At 38.4% G+C, this 21,978-nt stretch overlaps 1 protein-coding gene across 3 annotated transcripts in view; it reads left to right on the top strand.

The window, feature by feature from the left end:
• Positions 1 to 21,978, top strand: part of LOC6738036 — a 111,384-nt gene that overhangs the window by 38,445 nt on the left and 50,961 nt on the right. The window contains exon 1 of one of the 3 annotated variants that reach the window (XM_002084815.4): positions 13,475 to 13,800. The exons of the other annotated variants lie outside the window; for them this stretch is intronic. Coding sequence (XP_002084851.1) covers positions 13,758 to 13,800 — 43 coding nt within the window. The 5' untranslated portion in view covers positions 13,475 to 13,757. Of the gene's footprint in view, positions 1 to 13,474; positions 13,801 to 21,978 lie in introns of those variants that run through there. 3 annotated transcript variants of the gene reach the window in all.

The raw sequence follows: 21,978 nt of genomic DNA, 5'->3' as shown, positions 1-21,978 counted from the left end.
ATTTGATTTCGTTTTGTATATAAAGCTATAAAGACAGCGGCCGATAACCATGCAACCCTTCGTCCTTCCCATCTACCCAAGTTCCTTTGTGTAGTTGTTTTTAGCTATCAACTGGCGCAGATCAAAAGAAGGAAGAAAACCTTTTGCATTTCGAAGTCCGAATCCCTTAAGTCGAGACCCTCAACTTCTCCAGCATCTCGGCATCGTCATCATGAGCTGCTTGATGTTTTGACCCTTTTCAAGATGTTGTCTTCATTGCGTGTCTTCTGTTGTCTGGATTAGTCTTGAACTCGACGAAGAAATAAGGAAGGCTTTTTTAGGGAGCCAAAAAATCGCGATAATAATATTTATTTGCTGTTGGTGGTATTGGGCAGAGGGCGCTAAGCGTGCTTCATAATATATTATTTTCCGGGCTTTTTTTGGAGCATGAAAGGCAAACAATCAGGGAGCAATCAAGGGAATCAAACAAAGTTAAAAAGAGTGGAATGAAAACATTTCGTTATAAATTATTAGTAAGTTAAATATACTGTGTTTATATCACATTTAATTAGAATGAATTGTAATTAAATGTTAAGCATTTAAATTTCATTAAATTTGCATTATTTATTTAAGGCAAATGATCCCCATTCTCACTTAGTTAGAATGTTCCTAACTGAATAAGGTGATATCTTGGGTCTCTTTCGCACCCACAATGAATACCAAGTTGTAATTAACATTACACCCAATTAACATTTTCCGCGGCTGCTAAACTCCTAACTGTTAAACGCTCCACGAATGTTAAAGTCGCAGATGGTTTGGTTGCTACTGCAGTTGCAATTGCAATTGCTAGTTGCAAGTTTCCACCGACAAAGTCAATAAACGCGTTTATTGTCTTAGCCGCTTTAGACCCACTCCCCCTCTCCTTTCTCTACTTGTTGGCCATCTCCCTTGTGTACATTGTCTGTGTTGGTGCCAAGAAAAATGTTGCTGTCGCGCCAACATTTTGCCATTGTCTCCGTCTCTGTCTGCCCCCCCTACCCACCTCACCCAACTTCCTCCGTCTCGTTCTTGTGCCAACTTTTGTCCATTTTAAGCCAGCTGGAATGTTGCTTTCTTGTAAATTGTTTAAATAAAATACAAATACAACAACGTCGCGGACAACAGGAACAAGAACAGCTCTATCTTTCTCTATCCTGCTCTGCAACCTCTGTTGGTATTGCTTGCTCCCTCTTTATCTAGTGTTCTTCTATTTACCTTTGTTGTTGTTATTGCTCTTGGAGCAATCAAACAAAAAGCTAGGGAGCATTATTTGCTTGGCTCCTTATTGGGTTTACTTTTTATCCATACATTTTAAGCCATGTTTCTGGGTGCGGAAATGTTGCACCTGCTGTTAAAAATGTTAACAGCACGGGGGAGCAACATTAACAGCGTGGGGCTGAATTACGGCCAAAGTTAACGGGACTATTCCAATTTGAATAGTTGAGTTTCTGATCGAGAATTATTACACTTCGGTAAACTTATATTTTTACTATTTTTTCGTACATTTCGTATTAAAAGTTATGAGCTACACTAGTTAATAATTGAATGTAGTTACTATTTGAAAGAATGCATTTAATAAAACTTGAAAGAAATGATAAATACCTAATAATATACTGGTTTAGAACAATGTTGCAAAAGGGGAATTGCTTGCGAGATCCCTTATGAGGCACGTGCTAGTCACGAACGGATGGAGAACCCTTCTAATTCGCATTCTCATCTGGTGTGGAGATAAAGTTGCTGCTGCTTTAATTAGAATTCCAAATTCCGTTTCAAAGGAAGTTGGCGCTTGTTCAGACATTATTAATATTTATGGTCTAGTCTGGAGCGATGATGGATCACACGAGCGACGAATGCCTGATGAGCTGCAGTCGCCAATCTCGAGCTCCGCATCTCAACATTTGCCCTCTCTATCGGCCCACGATTTGCCGTCTCTTTCGGACGAGCTTGCCACGTTCCAAGCCAAGTGCACGCAATCTTTGAGTTGTCGGAGGTCATTCTTGAGAAGAACATTATCGGAGTCATCTTTCCCTTTTATCTAATGATGATACCCACGACCAGGACGACGATGATCATTATGATGATGAAGATGGTTCTCTTTTTCCTCATAAAATCGTAAAATCCTCGCCTTCACGAAGGCTAACCCATAATTTATTTGCCTGAAATTCAATTTTCATTCAGCAAAAATTGCTCAAATATTCCTTGGGTGGTCCCCCAAAACCGAAGCGAGTTTTTAACTTGAACCGCTGCCAAATGTGGTTCGGTCTCTATCCCTGTCTCTCACTGTCTATGTGCGAAAAAGAACTTTAGGTTTGGATTTAAGTTTTATGTTGTTGTTTTGCCGCGTTTCCTGCGACTTTTTGCCAAATGACTCGTGTGAGGAGAGGCATCCTGGGAAGGCTAATATTGCTTGCTCTGCAGATAGTACAGTGAGCTGCAAGTGAAGAAAACTAAACATGGGGACATTATTAAAAACGAGTTCGTGATTTTATTTACTTTCATAAAATGTAGCTCAAGATTAATGAATATAAATTAGTGGAAAATATATATTAAAGTTTGTATTTAGTATAACTGCTCAGTTTTTACTGTAGTTGTCTGAAAACACAGTTGGACCTCACTGTTAGGATGGCCAAAAAAATTTACAAAAAGCCCACACACGTTGTGAGGATTCCTCTTCCGGCACAGTTAGTCCAGTCAGTCATTCGGTGTGTTGGCAACCCTGTCAGTTTGTTCAACAGCCAGCCAGTTGCGCTACTTCGCCAGTCACTCATAAATTAAAACGCCTGGCGCCGTGTTTCTGTCCCTTTATTTTGAGAGTTCCCCTTTTACTTTTTGCAGTGCGTGAATTTCACACCTTTTTGTACCGCTGATGCTTTCATTTTTTCTCCTGTAAGGTGTGGGTGAAGTTAGAAAGGGAGAGGTAGAGCGGGAGGACCAGCAAGTTTCAATAAAACGCAGACGCCAGCGGAAGGAGTCGGATGACTAATGCACAGCTCTACGTTGATGCACTTCAAAAAACTAAATACTTAACAATTTTAGTAATGCACTTCCGACAATAGAAAAATAAACTTGGAATGCTTTAATATATATATATTATATATATTTATATATTTAATCGAATTTGTTACTGTTTTTGTCTCAGTGTGCGGTTTCAAGTGCAGTTGTGCTGCGATCTGTTTCCCAGGCTACGCAATTTTGCATTTTTATGTCGTTCGCTGTACGCTTTTTGAGTTTGAGCTCTCAGTTAATGGTCATTTATATATATGTGAGTTCTGGTTTTTGCCTTTTTTCAAATCAGTCAAAAAAGTTGTGCTAATGCGAGGGCAGTTCCCGGAATTTTGAGCCAGGGACCGAGTGACACTTGGTCCCGACACCCCCGACATAGTTCTCCTTTTTAGTTTTCCTTTTTTTAGTTCAGTATTTTTTCTTTTTTTTTTCAATGTTTTGTTTCAACCAGCATACACTACTCAGGTTTCAGTTTCAGGTTTTTTTATGGCTTGCAATACTTTATTTTTCGTTTTTCGAATTTTGTTTTTTTCTTTTTTATGTTCTTTATGGCTTTTTGTCTGCCTCGGAGTGTGATGCCTTTGTTGGGCTAAGCACGAACTGCATTTAATGGCATTTGTTGGGACAGAGCCCCTAGATCTGGGCTCGCATTTTCGTTGTAAATGAAGTGTCAAAGACTTTAAATAGCTTTTGATGCTACTGCTGAATGAAGCTGTTTTTCTCGGCTCTCCGCGAACAAATCTGCTTCCCATTGAAACTCTTTCAGGCTCTTTGGAGCTGCCTTTCATTGTTGGGCTTTCGCATTTAGTAGGAAATGCAATTAGCTTTGGCTATAGACGAGAGGTTTCCAAGTAATTGTGGACACAAAGTGAAAAAGCGCAGAGGGGCGCCACTTTGTCAGGGGGAATGTTTGCTTAGCAATTGCAAAAAACCTATTAGTACATGTGAAGTGTTTAACAAAGATTAGTACGCTAACAGTAAATTATAGTTGTAATTTTATAGTCGATTGAAAAGCGCGAATGATTGCAAAGCGTACAAGATTATTTTCTTATTGGTATTACCTAATATATCATAATTATATATCTTAGAGTTCTTAAAATTTATACTAATTAAGATTGATTAATATTTTTTGGTGCATAATAGACTCCGATCTAGAATCGCCACCTCGCCTTGGGCATCCATCACAACTTATCTCATCTGATCACTTCGGATCACTTCACATTTGCTTGTTTGCCTTTGTTCTTATTGTTAAATTCTGTTTGCCAAATATTTTAGTGTTAATTTTTCGACAAAGCTTCCTTGACAGGTTGTTTTTCGGGCCTCAGACTTCAGACCGAGTGACGACTGTTGATGGCTCGGCGGCTCACATGAAAAAATACAAATAATAAAAACATGAACTGGGGTTGTTGATGTTCTGGTGGCCACTCGAAACCGGCAGCTGTCGCACTTCACTTCACTTTGCAATATGAAAACCTTCTCCTCCTTTTAAAACATATATTCTTCGGTAAACCCATGCATATTAAACGCTTTAAAAAAAGCTTCCGTATAGCCTTTTTGCAAATATTTACAGTTGGTTTTATTTAATTACGCAAAAGACAAAAAAAAATATGCCGATAAAAACGTAAGCTGATAGCTGTTGTGGAAGCTTTGAGGTGATACACTGGTAGAAATTGTTTACTAAACATTAATTAAATACAGAATTTAAAAATCAATCGAATAAAAACATTGATCAAATTTTGTGTCATTAAATTAAAATTAAATTTTAATCTTCAGTTAAAATAAATAATTCATTTATAAAATTTATTTGATAAAGAGGCTTAAAGAATTTAAGTAGATTACTTTCAGTACTCTGGTTCTTAAACTGTGCTTCAAGTTGTTCTTTTTTTGCATCGTGGTGTTGTCGCTGTGATGAATTGTTGGCTGAGCTCCGCCTGACACTGCGGTAGGTTGTTTGGCTTTTCAGATATATGAACTTATATGCGGTGTTGTCTTTTTTGGAATGTTTTTTTGGCCATCTGTCGTGCTCAAGTGGATATTCTGCCTGTTGATGATGAGGTGGAATTCTGGTAGGGGATCGTGTGAATGAATTCTTGTTGTTCTGCTGCGGTTTTGTGGTTAGAACAGAAGCACATTGGTTTTTGGTTAGACGGAGGATTTAAACACTGATGATACTTAAGTAAAGGTACTAGTCAGATTATGAAAGTGTGAGAACTCGTGCTTGGTTCGGTCCATTCATTCAATCAGAATTTAATGAATTTGTTTATTGCGAGACCTTATCGTTTGCTCCAATTTTCTTATCAATAACAGTGAAGTTATCATGAAATCACTTGTTTAATTATTTGAGTGTTTTCAGAAGCATTAGGTAACTCAAGATAATTAATTGCCCATTTATCAACACTATTACTAAATGATTGAACGATATATTTTACAAGTTTAATCTTTCATAGTTTTTAAATATATTTAGTTAATGTACTTGCCAATTTATTTTAACAGCAAATATAGCAATAAATAAAATTATAACTGAATTATATTTTCCTTTTGATAAATCACAAAAACAAGTCATTAATTTTCTGAAACCCTTCAATTTGTGGGTTTTGTTATGTACTCCAATCAAAGAAATCAAAATTTCCTTACTCGTGGCCACAATCATTTCCTACCCCTTCTGCTTAGATTATTTTTCTTCAGGACTACCTTCCTTGCAATCCATATCCGCCAAATTGATCAAGCAAATAGTTAAAGCTCGCAACTCTTAATCTGCATCGGGCCCTAAACTGCAGCCCAGCCCATTTGAGGCCCAACGATTCGCAACATTTTCTTTTCCCTTTGCTATTTTTTTCCAGCTGCTGATCAATCGTACAATTGAGTAAAATCCTACTTTATTTGCAGGAAGGCAGCGGCAACATCGCCTGTTGCCGGTTGCCAGTTGCAAGTTGCTAGTTGCACGTTGCCTGTTGCCTGTTGCATGTGCCACAGACGATTCAGGAGAGTCCCCGTCCAGGGCTTTTGTTGTTTTAATGGCTTTCGCTAACATAAAAACCATTAAGATAACATTTTTATAGGATTTCAATGGCAGTCACGGCAGCAGCAGCAACAAAGAAGCTTTTCGCCCCGGCGATGCCTGTTTTTTATGGCCAACTCTCAACTTCAGTTGCTGCTGCTGCTTCGGATGCTGCTGTTGCTGCTGCTACCACAAGCCAAACACCAAATGTCATTGACTATCAATAGAAGATGCTGCTGCCTCAGAGCCTCGGAGATTCAGGCTAAGAGCCAGGGCCAAAGCCAAGTCCAATCCCTCTTTCCGATTGGCAACAGGTTGGGCCCATGGCCTTTTGTTTCTGGCCCTACGCGTTGTGCGCTTATTAAACGCAATATTTGTTGCTAGTTGCAAGTTGCTGCCATGCCTGCTGCACCATTGCGACCATAAAGTGCGATTTATTTTGTTGATTTTTTGCGTGCTCTGCTCCTTTTTGGCATTCGACTACACTTAAAGAAATGCCCACAAAGTTGGCCCATAACATTTAGGTTCCAAGAGAAAACCTTAAAAAAATCAACATTAAACTATGTTTACTATTCTATTTTAACTATAGCCCCGAATATGTTTATCTACACATTTTAATTATAATGGCTTATTTGTTATTAATGTAAGCCAATTCAGACTATCATAAACAATTTTTAAATTTTTTCTCTGCGTGATACATGGAGTAAGAGAGCTCCAGGCTTTTCAACCGAATAGGGACTTTTCTCATTTTTTGCCGAACTCATTTTTTGTTGTTTAGCGTTCACTTCCTACTTCCTAGATTTTTCGGGGCCCAGCCCTCAGCTGGAACACCCGGCCATAGTCACACTTTTTTAGGGGCCAAAGAGTGGAGTGCTCGGCACAATCCCCAATTCCCCAATCTCTGTGCCACTCGTTGATGCACTTTGGTGCGATCCACTGCCACTGATTTCGGTTGCAGGACAGTGAGGCAAAAAGGACCCAAGCTAGATTCAACACTTAAAGTCACTGGTTCCTAAAAAAATGTTCAAAGCTATTCTTCAACTTAAAAATGTCAGAAACCGCTATTGCATGAGCCATATATTTAGTTTTAATGATTTTTTTTAAATTTGTACCTACCCACCGTGCAGGCACTTGCACACTTTCAACAAATCGCCTCGCATTCTTCTGTTTTTATTTATTTATGTTTTGTTTTCGTTTTGCCTTCTATCTGTATCTCTAATGCCCGGCCATTGTTGCCACTTCTTCCTCGTAGTTTGGCAACGCTTTTCATTTCTTTTTTGGGGAGAGTCAGGGCCGTAGCTCAGCTATAAGATACCGACCTTACTTACCCCCTTGGACTAGGCTACTCCTCCGTTCATTGCCCATTATGCAGCATTATTTGATGATGCTGCAGCTGCCTTGGAAACTCTCCTCTGCGATGCGATGCCCTTTTTGCATTGACCGGCAACAAACACATAAATTGCATTTGTCGGTTTGTTGTCGTTTTCATAAATAAGATAAAGATAAACGACCAAGTTGCATATTATTTGTAATTGCATTTCTTCCCGCGTTGCATCTCCGGCTGAGCAGTTGGCCATAGATATGGCGCTGCGAAATGTTTTGCAGCATTCTGAATTTATTATTGACCAGCTCGAATCACTAATGGGGGGAAAAGCAACAGAAGACATTTTTAATAAGATCCGTGGCGGGAAAGGGAAACGGGAATAACTTGGTGGAAATGTTCAGTAGTAAATGGGAATAGTTATGGGTAAGTGGAAGAGTTGGCAAGCCGTTGATGTACGTTTTTAAGTTTCTGATTTAGAAGGCTCATATCATGTGCACTTTCCCATTTAGTTCTATAAAAATCGTTTAGTTTATAATAATGCTAATATGGTATTTAAATGTAAAGTCATAAAAAATTAAAATTATGGAAATTCTGTGGATATTCCATCTATTGTTACTGATAAATATGCAATTTAGGACTGATTCTCCTATATTGACTTTTTTATCTTAACCAATTTCGAACATAAATCGCATATTCATTTTACGAGCTTTTTGTTGCAAAGACTTTTGGTGCAATTGGCCCGCGGCTGAGTCAACGATTCAACAATTTGTTGGTGTTCCTCGAACTGCGGACACCGGGCGATAACAAAAGGCAGCAAATATAAACCAGCTACACCTAGACTCATGGATATGTGTCCAATAAATACAATATCAGCCAACCCTACCAATATTGTGGAATACCCTTAAGTTTCATTGAGTTTTTTAACATTGCACGGTTAAAAAATATGAATAACATATTTTATTAATATTTCAATAACTTTCTTTATGTACACAAAGTGTAACTAATTCTAAATTAATATTTAAAATCTGATTAGATAATATTTTGAGATCTCTATCATTTCGAAGGCCGCGTAATATTTTTTTAATTTTCCCCGAGCAATACAGTTTCGGTTTCCTTTTCATCGACAGGTTTCCTTTCCATTTTTGCAAACTGTTTGCAAAATGACTTTTGTTGACTTGGCTGAGGTTCCTCCGCCCGTAAATGTTCAGTGTTCTGTGTACTGTTTTTTTTTTTATATTTTTTTTGTGTATTTAGCGCGTTGTTCTGGACTTTTAGCGTGGGCTAAAAAACAAAAATAACAACGGCAACAGAAACAACAAGAGGGACAAGAATCGACGGCGCCGTTGCCGCTTTATTATGAATTATGGCCACGTTGACAGTTTGGACCCAGACGAGGGCGTGGAAAACTTGACAGATGCGCTCGCAGAATCCAGGGAACCAAAAGAACACCAAGCTGAACGGCAGAAAATCTTGCGAATAAAGACCTTTTCCTGGTATCGGCCACGAGCTATGGCTCTATTTCTTATTAATAATGTGATAAAACTGTCAGACGACCAACTGGGCCGAGACCCGAAGATTTCCATTCGTTGCCTTTTGTGTAAACTCTCGCAATCCATTCCACTAAATTAAGCAATTAATTTCCCATTTATATAAGCCGACAACTACAACTTCAACTATAAATTATTCTTTTTTTTTTGCTTATCTCATTTGCCTGGTTTATTTTTCTCGAGTGGTCGGAGATTAAGCCAAAAAAGAGTTATGTCCATTGCTGTCACAGCGAATTATCATGGTTAAACACAAGGAAAACAAACAAAACGTAGTTGTACATTTTTCAGGGCAAAATTGGAAACTAAAAATCAGTCAATTATGTTCAAGTTGATTTTGACCTAATCGATTGTGACTTGCGACGCATGGCGGACAAAAATTTTGAATTTAATTTTAAAGCTCCTTTGAAAGTGAAAGTGAATCAGCTGGCAAAAGGGATAGAAGTTGAAGGTTTTATGGTTTCAGCTTAATATAAGAATGTTAAAATAACTAATGATTTCTTAATAAACTTGAAACTTGAATTTAATATTAATTTTGATTCTGTTTCATTGCAGGTGAGCTAAAAATCGGTTTTATGTGTTAAATTCTCCTTCAATGATATTTATATCCGAAAATGGGTAAGTCTGACGACCTCCAGGGCTATTACTCGGTTTTACTCTCTTCCCACTTCCTAATTACATTTGAGACTCAGAAAATATTAAATGCAATTTCATTCTCATCATTTCCGAGATGAAAAAAACTATGTTCCTTCATCTCGCTGACCAAAAAGCCCAATTGAAATTACGCAACGTTCATTGACTTTAGAAATTTCTTGGGCAACATCATGTACATAAAGTTTCGAGCACATATTTACTTGTGGTCACCGACTCGTCTCTCTCATGTATGAATTTTTTCACTTTTATTATTAGTTGGACCTCGTATTAAGCGGCTCTTTGTGCGAGTTTATTGGCCAGGGGAGCTGGTACATAAGACCTGTAATGTAATCGCATTAGTGGAGCTTTATTGCCGTCTTCTTTCCAATGCCAAATTAGCCATGAATGAGTCGATGGCAAGAAGAAAAAGGTGACTACGAAAAAAAATAGATTTCATTTAGACACGATCATTGGCCATAATAACATGAGGAATATCTGGAAACTAAGAAGCAGGAACGATCTCAGTAATGACAGAGAACCAGAAGTTGACGGTTCTACAAAATATAAGCTGATAAGAGTCAGGAAACCAGTGGAATTGACAACCGAACTGCTGGAGGCTGCGATGATGAAAGACAGTAGTCAAAAATGGAAGTCTAAAAGAGGAGTAGGGGATAAATGGGAGAATCTATTTATGTATTATTACAAACTAGAAAATATAGTAACCCATTTCATAATTAAAGTTTATTTAAAGTTGGGTCAAATATTTGATAAACATTAATAGATAGAACGATTTCTATCATTAATTAACTCCGAATAAGCGACTAAACTGTTAGAGGCTTAAAATTCCGTAAGTCGAAAGCAAAAAGAACAAATCCCCAAAATGAAAATTCAATAACAATCACAATAAATATCGATATAATTGAGTAAATAAAGTGAATCAAGTAGAGTGAACGAAATCTCAATGAGTGCTGAAGGTCAGAATGCTTAAGGCATTCCAAAACGAAACCGAAATTGAAATTGGAAGTGGGAATCGAAATTGTATCGATTGGTTGGCGGCTGTCGCCAATGAATTCTTGAGCCTCTCAACGCAATTAAATGCCAATTAAAGCTCTCTGCGTTGCTGCTTTTTTTTTTTGGTGGCTTACAAATTGAAATTAATGATTGGGAATCTTAAAAAATTTATTTTAATTGTGTGACAAATTCGAGCGAGCTTTTTTGATTAATTTTCCCTTATTGATTTGCTGGCTAATCTGCCAGCCGCCGCAAGATTCCATAATTTTTATTTTTAAGCGATGATGTTGAATAGTGTTTTCTGCGTGACTTGTCTCCCCATCTCGCTCTTCATATTTTCGGCGGTATATTTCGTTACTGAAATCGCAGTTCAATGATCGCATTTAATGATTTTTGTATGCGAAAATAAGTAGATTTCGTACTCTGTAGATGGATCGCACTCGTTCGCACACAAAAGTGTTGTCTGCGGCCCGTGCGAAGCTTTCTTTTGTTTGGTTTTCTGTGGGTTTTGTTTTCTTTTTGCCTGCCTTATTTCGATTTCAAAACTGCTACACAAAATTCGTGAAATGTTTTCCTATGACCATTAAAGTAAAGATACAGTTCGCGAGAGCCTGATCTTTTTGCTGGGGTCCATCCACTTTAAGTCGAGTGGCAATTGGCAAAAGGCAAATAGCCGACTGTTGAAATATGGAAGTATTATGTAATTAAGAATGGTCTCAAGAGTTAGGGATTATAGGTAGATTACAATTTGATTATCGCTTTGAAGTATTATGTCGTCGCCACACTTCAAGTCAAGTTCTTTAATGGTTTTGTACCTGAAACTCTTAAAAAGCTTTTAATAATTAGCAATAAGGAACTTAAAGTTGCAAATATGACAGAGTTAATATATTTTTATAATAGTTACATTAATCACGTAGGCGGGAAACCTGACACATTGCCTATAAAATTCCCGTGTTGGATCATAAAAAGATACAAGATCTTTAGCAAGCTCAGTTAAAGGAACGCCCCCTACCGAAAAACCTAATCAAGTTCAACAAACTTCCAGATTGATTCCTCCCCTCGCCAACACTTGAAAACAAATAAAACTCGTTACTGACTTGGCAGATATCGCTACGCATATATCCCTGGTCAAGCATCAAATTGGGTCAAAGTTTGCAGCCGAGGCAATTTATTTTGCTCCTACTGACAAAATATTTTGTTCTGGTAGCCGAACGCGAGAGGTTGAAGAAACCGAAACGATCAAATTTACATGCCAAACCTGTGTTTTGGCCTCCGTGCCGAAGAAGATTTACAACTCAATAGATAAAGATCTCAATTTACCTATGAATATGTTCTCACGCTTTATTGTGTTCTGTTGTTTTTGGCATTCTGTCTCGTATTTTTGTATCGGTTGAGATGTCATGTTAAAGCTCGATTCTGCCCCACACAACTTTGTTGCCTCATTTTGAGGGCATTAAAAATGCAAAACGTTCTCGAGTAGTATCGATTTTTATTGGTTAATGCAACTATCAAATCTCGGTTTATGGCTTATGGCACATTTACTGCGAGGATCGCTTTGGTTTCCCCACTTTTACGAGCGTTTTGGGGGGCAGGGCCATGGGCTAATTTTTACGATCTTTGATGGCTCGTTTACACGCAACATCAACGATCTGATTATTGATTTCGAATGTCGTGAAAAATCGCCCTTATCTCGTTTTATGTGTCAACTTTTACAGTCCTTCTCGTCCTCTCTGCATAATTGGATAAAAAAGTCACCTCAGGTTGAAGGGAAAAGTAGTTATAACGTGGCCGATCTCAAGGGTACTTTACACGGTAGCTATTGGTTATTAACAGCAGATGTTTAAGCATTTTGTTTATGGATCGTACTTATCAATAAAATTAAGTAGTATGGAATTAATGATTTGATATGGACTATTTAGGTTATCTACAAACTTATAGCTTATAAGTACACTCACCAACAGATTATAATATTACCCATAAAGATGCGGGCTGTTTTATAATCATTAACATATTAGTTGTTGATTGATTTTAGTTTGCTGACTTCAAATGGCAGTGGCATAAAAATCAATCATATAAAGATCACCGACTTAACAAGGTCAGGTTTCAAAAGTATCTAACAGATGAAGTTGTGTTAAATGTCAAACCTAAAATCCGACATTTGAAGATTATTAACTGTTGCTAAAAAGCGCTAAGACATTAAACAAACAACTAAATAAACAAGTAAAAATGCTTAATGGGTTGCTAATATGTAGGTGAATATACAATTTTGATTAAAAATATATTATTTAAAGTGCAGTATATGGATATCTGGCCAGCAAACGCATCATTATAATTGCGATCGCTCAATGCAGAAAACTCAAGATCAAGACAACCTCGATCCAAGTTCACTGCCAATCCGTTGCAAGTCGAACTTGTTTGATCCAAGCGGGTTCGCTTCGAACCTCTCTTACCCATAAGACTCTCTTCTGCGTGAGCTCTTAAGTCGGAGGTTCGGCAGTGCAACTCCAACTATGGACAATGGAAACAAGTTCTTCTTTGCGGCCCCCCGATCTTGCAATTGTTTTTGTTGCTTTCAGCCTGTTTTGTTTACCTTATGCCTCGTTGATCTTCGCTATTTTTTGTTGCGCTTTTTTTCGCGACGCGTTCTCTCAACTTGATTTTGCTCTTGATGTGAGACAGAACTAGTGAAAGAGAGGGTCCAGCAGGGCATGGCGAAAAGGGAGGAGGAGGGGGATGGTGGAGCCAGAGACAGAGAGCCAAACAAGTTGCAGTTGCTCGATTCTCGATACGATTCTCGGGACCAACAGACTCCTACACGAGGTCTCGCCTCTTTCGATCCCCAGATATAACATTTTTTCCATTCTTCTTCTTCTCCCTCGGCTGCTAGTTTTTTTTTTACTTTTTTGCAAGCAGCAGGAAGTTCAATTTTCAGTTCAGTTCAATTTTGCACGTCATCTCAAGCGGTCCAAGCGGCGTTCGTAACTCGATTTCAAGTTAAGACTTCGGACTTTTGCCAAACCAGAAACAGACCACTGAAACTCTGTTTTCTTCAACGACTCTTTTGTGTGGCGCGGGTGTAGCTGAAAGTGGAAAAAAATAGTTACGAAAATAACTGCAAAAATAATAAATCAAAACAAGTCCATAACAATGAACTGTTCCTTTTTGTGAAGTTTTACCCTCTACAAAGTGAAGTTTTTAAATTAATACCCAATAACGTCCAGTCAACATGTATCGCCTACAGAGACGAACTGCTTTGATAGCCAAACAAGGTAAAATTATTTGCACTTTAACTATCATTGGTTCGGCACACTTACTTAAAGGGTATCAATTATTAGTGCATCCTAGAAGCATACATACATATATCATCAGATATTTGCAATGCTTGCTTACTTTAAAAGTTTGCAGCAATACAAAAATTGCTTCCAAAGTTTTTAAATTACATGCTTTATTTTTTATACTTTTATTTATATAACATGTGTATTTTTTGTATTACAATTTTTTGGAATATTTTGTGTAATTCCTACAAAGCTATCTGCAATAGTCATATAAACAAATTGTGATACAAATGTTTTCTTACTCAAATTAAATAAATTGACTCGCAAATAAAACAGTACTATAGATTTTATAGATTTCGCTGTCATCGAATGTTTTATGTGACAATTAAAGATTTTTAAGCACCTTTAAGTCAATAATGTGTCATCGCTATTGACTCATAGGCGCAACAGAAAAATATATTGTTTTAAACATTACTCATACGCACCGTTGAGCGGGGAAGGGGTGGTCAGGCTTATTTAAACCGTTGCGGTTACTCGAATATAAATCTTAGGCTTTTGCGGTTTGAAGAAATGTGTTTGGGCTTTGTGTGGTCGAGATAGGTGTTAAGGTAGTGACTCCTTTGATGATGTAAGTCAGATATGGCAATTATGTATTAAAGCTCAAAGTTGGGGGTAATTGTGATGGATATTACTAAAATTTTATTATAGTTCATATGAGTTTTAAATTTATTTATTAGACTTTGAAATTACATATCTTCATTTATGGCAATATTATTTCGGTAAATATAAAGATTTGTATTTGGGAATATTATGTATAAAGAAAACGACCTTGCACAGTTTTTTAAATGGTGATAATAGAACTTAAAATACATATTGTTAAGCCCTTTGAGAATTTCGTGAGGGGACTTACTTTAGCTGATTTCCTAACTTTCATCACCACAAAATGCGAAATGAAAAAGCAAGCAACTGGGTCATCTTCTTAGAAAATAGTCAATTCCCGAGGAAAAAAGAAAAAATAAAACCCAAAACACGAAATCGCAATCATTTTACTTTTGATTATAAACGAAATAAAATGAAAAGATGCCGGAGAAAGAGGATGAAATTATTTCTAGCCACTAATCGCTGCCTGAAGTCGACCTAGAAAGGCCTTAGCCCAGCCGCAGAAGATCATCTTCTTTCTATTTCATTCGGTTGGACATGAAAAGCCACGGAAAGGGACAGGAACCCCCTGGACGACAAAGTGAAAGAAAATGTCTGAGGTTTTCCTCAGCACGATTCGGACAGCATATAATTTGAAGATTTAGAGAGTCGCGTTAGACAAGATCGCATTTTGCATGCCAAATGCTGGGCACAATTTGTCCTCATGCAGATCCAAAAATCCAAAACCAAAACCGAAACCAAAACCAAACCAAATCCGAACCAAGTTCAAAGTCGTGCCCAAAAAACCCTCGCCCCTCTGGTTACCGAGAACTTTCCGCACTTCACTCTACATCTCCATCCAAAGAAGGTCATGGACAGATCTTTAGGCTCCCTGCAAATCTTCCCTCTTCGGGTCCACTGCCGTCTGGTATTGGCCAATTGACTGCAAAGATTTATTATGGAAATCTATAAAAAATATGGCCATAGATTGGCATACATTCCCTCATGGAAGGGGACCCCGGCTCTGATAGCTTTATAATATTTATCTACCTTTCTAAATCTGTCCTAATTAGGATTCGATTCAGCCGGGCATTCGATAAATTCTTTTGGTATCGATTCTGCTTTGTCTTAACTTCCCCTGTATTCCTTTGTTTACATCCAGACTACACAGCAATGCGGATATATTTCTATAATTTGGGCACGCACAGTGGAGATTCTAGAACGAGGAAATCATTCATGATTTTATTTAGCAAAAGTAGTACTTATAAAATAAAGAACAATTTAGATTTATTTTTGGAACACGGAATTAAAGACCACAAATGGCTAAATAAAAATAGTTAATAATCAAGGCAGAAACCAATTACTAATTAATATAACGGATAACGGACTATACATAATTTAAGTCAGATTGCGTCAGATAAATTTAATTTAAGTAATAGGTTCCAGAAATGAAAATTGCAAGCCAATCCCAATACTTTTATCTCAGCTTTCCGAGTCCATGACCATCGGTTATGCATTCAAGAACTGATAGAAGACATTTCCTCTTGCTTCGATTGATTTTATTGTCCAGTAGTCGCTGTCTGTCTATTTTTTCCCTAGCCAAATTCCCTCTGCCCGTTGGCTACTGACGATTCTAACTGTAAAATTACAAACTTGTGCCCCTCCCCAACACCCTACCGACCCCTTTTCCTTTGAGCCAAGAGTCTGGCTGATTCTCATTTAATGCATTTCCTTAAGACGACAACGTCGTCGACGACCAGCACTGGACATCGGACTCCGGACAGTGGACACTTGACTGGACTCTGCGGACAGTGAACACTGGACAACGCGCACCGGACTTGTGTCAGCTAAATTATTTCCACGGCTCGATTCGATTCCTCAGCTCGTTGGGGCTCTTTTATGGCCAACTTGCACGCATCTGTCAGTCTAGCGAAAATCTCCCGCCCGCCTCCGGTTTTTATGACCTCTGCCAGCGGCCAAGTTATCTACGAACCAACTACACTGCGAAAAACTCAATATTTTGAATGTGATATGGTACTATTTTTTTTGCTTGGGAAAACACAGTCCTAAATTGAATATTTTCATCCTGAAAAATGTAGCTGCTATATATTATCTTATGAACTGTTTCAACGCTAAATCATATAAACATATTTCAATATTGTCAAAGTTTATGTTATTCAACGAAATGTATTTGAAAAGAAAATTAGAAATGATCACTTTCTAAATACTAATTTTTTTTTCGATTTCGATTAGGATATATAATTCAATAATGCCTTTACAACTAACTTTAGAATTCCCAGTGTTAGCAAGGCTAGAGCAGGACAGCAACGGCTTTTACCGTAATTCTTTGGAGCTGTTCTCTAACGAAGCGCAGCTCAACGGTTGTTTTCCCTTTCTGGCTAGCATCCGAAAATAGAAAAATATATTAAGAAAGAGACGGGGCTATGGCAGCAGAGGGAGACGGACAATGCGCATGCGTGACTGCCCAATGTCTCTGGTGGTGCTTCTTCTTCTTGGATATCTTGGGTGAAAAAGTCTTCCTGTTTCGGCCTCCTCTTCATCTGCATTTTATGGCTCTTTTTAGTACTGCCTCTTTTTTACTCCTTCTCCATCGCTGCACTCTGTTGCAGTTAATCAATTATAACGACTCTTGATTTCCTTCCTGATCTAGATCAAGATCTGAGTTGCCTGTTTCCCCATTTATGTGGGTTCACATGTTGCGTGTGTGGGGGGGACTTTACAGTTCTTCTCGCATTAAGTCATTTGAGTATCTTGAAGATCTCTCCCCACAAGTCTCGTCTCATTTATTCGGCTCACTCTGTGTGATTCCTGATGTTATTAAGTCATTTCACGTGCTTGATTTGTTGATAGCTTTATCGCTTCCATTCTTTTTAGGAGCTAAACAATGCAATTGCACTTTAATTGCATGTAATAGTGGAAGTATATATAAAATGTGTCTCATTACCGGTTGTGGTCATATTTCTAATCGCCGAGGACTGCTTTACCATTATTTCCATATATTTAGTATTCCGTGCTTTAAAAATAAATGTAATGTAATATTTATTTTTAATATATTTAAGTTTAATGCGCAATTATTGTTAATGATATCCATTTTTATCATAATTACATTTGTTGGTTTTTAAATACATTCATTAAGTATATCTCTAAAAAATATTATTATTTCTTTCTTACTAAAGAGCCATATTTTTCTATATTATCGGTTTTTATTGTATAACAATTGGCATGGTTACTGCTAGGATGACTGCCGAGTAGATACTTGATAGCCCAAGCAAATGTTAACAAATGACCCAACCAGAGGTTGCTTCAGTATTTTTTGCTTTTCGCAGCGACTTTGCAGTCGAGACATTGGAAATGTTCAATGCATTTGGCAAATAAAGGTACATTTTTGTTTGTTTGGAATGTTTGTCAGCTTGTTGCAGAAGATTGTAAGTGGGGGAAAAGAAGTATCGGCCTATGGGGCTTTTCTCGGAAAATGATGAGTGTGTTGTCTAACAAGTCGCTGCTGTTGCACTAACGGTTTCCGTTGCAGTTATGTAAACTTTACCTGAACTTCTGCCAAATTAATTAACGCTGTGAAAGGTGTAGGCCATTAAAAAGTGAACGGGAGTTGCGGAAAGATAAAAATGCAATGAAAATATAACTTCAGAATGTTTCCGGAGCATATTTCCCGCTGTATGCGATTTTTCTAAGATTGAAGTGGCAAATACCGACCAGATGTGGAACACTGCACAAGGCCAGTTTTTTATTTTTAAATACATTTAGAGAAATCCATAAAAATTTATTGTTTAAAGATTCATTTGGATGGTGGCGTACAGCCGATGAAAATAGTCAAGTCCGCTCACTTCTGCTGACCATTATTTAATAAAAGGCAATCTCGACAATTTGCAATCGCAACGAACCGAACTTCCCCATTGCAAAAAACAAAGCAAACACATTCAAGCAAGGCTCGAGTCCCATTTAATGAGATTCCTTGGGGGCGCCAGACTGAACTGGTCCCTGGCATTACAAAGATGGACAAACAGATGCTGGCGATAAAGCCGAGAAGGAGGCTTTCCAGTAGCCGGGGAGAATCTCGACTTGTAATTATTAACTTACGGCATATTAATTTATTATTTGCTATTTAATGTGGCCAGCCCCCAAAAGGCCCGGCTCCACTCCGTCCTTCGGACGCCTTCCTTCTGGTATTTTGCTGCCAGGCTGCGGGCCAAGTTTGCTTTTTTGACATTTGATGTATTTATGTGGTCTGGCCGAGACGTCTTCTTCGCTTTCCTGCTCGCTGTGAGCGTTTTGTGGGAAACTGTCCTGTCATGTGTTGAGTCCGCCTGGCATTCGCTTTTCTCTATTTTGATTGAGTGATTTATTCGGAAATTGTTGTTCTCGCAAAAAGGTATAATTAAATGGGCATAATGATGCCAAAGGGAAAGGCCAACGCACATCCAGCGGAGACTGATGGCGGAAAGAGGGGATCGGTCCAGTGATTTAGGGAGAATCGAATGAAGGAGTGGGTTCCAGCAGGTGCTCCTTTGGGAAATTGCTCGTACTGGTAATGAAATCAGATTTACGTGGCTTAATATTAGTGGCAAATTACCCCTAGAGTGGGGATCTCGGCAGGGAGTGAGCTTCAGTAAATTATTGTAAAGATAATGTGAGAAATCATATTTTGTACTCACATAAACATATATTGTTAATAAATTAACTTAGATTGTTGAGAGTATACTAATGATTTTCCTCTAAATCAAAAGAAAAAAAGCCTAAGTAATTATTATGAGAACGTGATATTATTTAACTTTTTAGCTTTCTTAGTTGCTTTATCTCTGACCGGTAGCAATATTTAATACAAAACTATCCATCACCTGGCACACCGGCAGGTGTATCTGCCAACCTCCTTCTCTTCACAACATTTTAGTAAATCTTCGATTCTAGTTGCGGTATACTAACATATTTGTGAATAAATAAATAAAAAGAAATGATTTCTTTGTTTACACACACATAAGGAAGTTATCGAGTGGTCAAATGTGCTATAAATAAATGCATTTAACTTGGGGTTTTCCCTGTAGCCTGTATTTTCTCTTGGTTTCTGCGTTCTCTGCTGCGATTCTCCTACTTTTATTTATTTCTTTTTTGTTTTGCAACTCGAAGAATTGTTTTTAGCCTGGCTTCCGGCGACATCAAACTGCCGTTTGTTCTGTCTTGTCCCTCCCCCTCCTTCGCCCACTTCTTTAGCTGTAATTCGCGAATAGAAAGAGATGGGGGCAGCGAGAAGAGTGGGAGGGAGCGAGTCTCAGAGCAGCTGCCCAATGGCGTTTGCTCCGCTTGAATAATCCAACTTTAGCTTGGACTTCTATAGCTTTTTCAGCTTCTTACCCTGGAAGATAGCTTCCTCTTCTCCTTCTTAGTTGTCTTCCCGTGGTTTCTTCCCTGCTTCTTCTTCTCGGGGCTTTGGTCATCTACAAGTTGTGCGATTTCGAGTTTTGTTTTGAAAGTAATTCGTCTGTACGATAGCCATGTGCCCGTAATTATGGATTTTGGACGAGGGGAAAAAGTGCTGAACGGAGGAGGAGGCAGAGGTCCAAGTTCAACCCACCCACATTTTATTGTTATCGCTAACAATGGCCAAGACCAACAAAAATAAAAGAGGCAAGGGCAAGAGTCGCAGAAGTGTAGCACAGCTGCTGTCTGAATCTTTTTTAAGCTTAAGCCTCAAAGACGCGGTAATGGAGACCTGAAATTGCAGAAAGGGGGATTCCCAGTGGGACATATGGCTTGTGGGGTCTAGGGATCAAAATCGTTAGCTATTTGTATTTACTTAAATTACCGCAATTGGTTTTTTTTTTACTTTTTTTTTAGAATCGCCGTCGTCTTTTTGCCTATTGTATTTCCAACACAAATCACAAGGCGATGTAAAGTTTTTTCAACAATTTATTTCAATGCTGTACATATGTATAGGTTTTGGTGCATCAAAAGCAAATCGGTTGAGCTTGTTTCAGACTTTGCTAGAAAATGTACCAACTTTTTCTTCAAAAAGACACCTTATAGAGACTCTTTCTAGTCGCTGATAAACCCATCCCCAAAATCCAGATGCCCAACCCTAGGATAGCGCATACAACTCACTCACTTCAAGGTATAAGCAAATAAAAAAGCTATAGACAAAGAGGAAAAAGTCCAGGCAACGGCTATGGCGAAAAAAAATTGCATAAAATGCCAAAGGCAAGCAAAATGCAGGCCGCAACTGCGCGCTGCTCCTCAGAATGCTGCAGAATCGGATTCAGAATCAGTCGGTGCATTGAACCCCGCGGTCTGGGCCTGGTCCACAATTCCATTCCACTGCACGCAAAACTAGAAACGTTCCTCTGCCGGCGATCGCAATATATACACACGGCCATATGGCGAAGTGATCGGGGTATTGGTGGTATCCGGGGATATCGGGGGACCAAAGCTATAGACATCGGACGGACTTTCGCACGAATGCACAGGCCAACGTGTGTTCCAGCTGTTGTTACAGCCACAGTGGTCAGTCAGAATAAGGAAACGCAAAATATGTCCCAAGAATTGAATATTACAAATTTGAACAACTCAATTTACTTATACATTAACGGTTTTAATTTTACTAAGCGTAATATTGAAAATTTGTAGTACACACACGATAATTCCTTAACCAAATTAATAATACATTTCCATGCATTATAATTTATAAGCGTATTTTGAAATCAAGAAATTGGAATTTCAAAAGATATTTTTTTAAGATATCTATGCATTACAAATATATATACCAAATTTAAGTATATAAACTATAAGACAGTACTTCTTAATAAGGGAATACTGTACTTGGGGTTGAGTCAGGCAGCGATTAGAAGCCTAAAAGGAAGTAATGTTGCAGAAAATGCAAAAACCGGAGAACGCGAGCGGGAACGAGATGGGGCTAGACTGAAAGAGAGAGAGGGAGCAGATCAGATTGCCGCTGCGCCTGCGTGGAAGAACAGGACTGTCCCCGTCTCTGTCTTACGTTCGTAGTCCGTCTCTTTCTGCTACGTACGCCTGGCGATTTTTTATGATGACTAAAATTGAAAAACGAAGCTGCGGTAAAAGCTCAAGAGTCCTCCCTCCTCTCCCCTTCTGGGTTATTATTGTTGTGGTCTTGGGGTCTCTTGGCGTGTGTGTAATTATCCAAGGACGCCGCTGAGTAATGAAACGACCTTGAGTGCAGCCCCACACACACACACCTAAGACCTGGTGTGTGTGGACTTTGGGCGTGATTTTTTCTCGATTTTCTTGGGCCTTACTTTAGCAGCAAACTCATTTGTTACACATGGACAAAAGAATAGAACAGAGCTGAGAAATATATATAAACTGATATGCCCAACAATTTGTCAGCGTCACTGGATGCGGGGGCGGGGTGATCTGCACTGGACAAAAGAGAACGCCCACCGCAAAAGCACAACACCGAAATGGTCAGGAAAATAAAAGACAAGAATCGGAGAAAAGAACAAAACCTGCAAGAATCGAAATGAATGT

The sequence above is a fragment of the Drosophila simulans genome, chromosome 3L (genome assembly GCF_016746395.2).
Source record: "Drosophila simulans strain w501 chromosome 3L, Prin_Dsim_3.1, whole genome shotgun sequence".
In the NCBI taxonomy this organism is placed as follows: domain Eukaryota; kingdom Metazoa; phylum Arthropoda; class Insecta; order Diptera; family Drosophilidae; genus Drosophila; species Drosophila simulans.
This window is presented reverse-complemented; position numbering and strand designations above follow the sequence as displayed.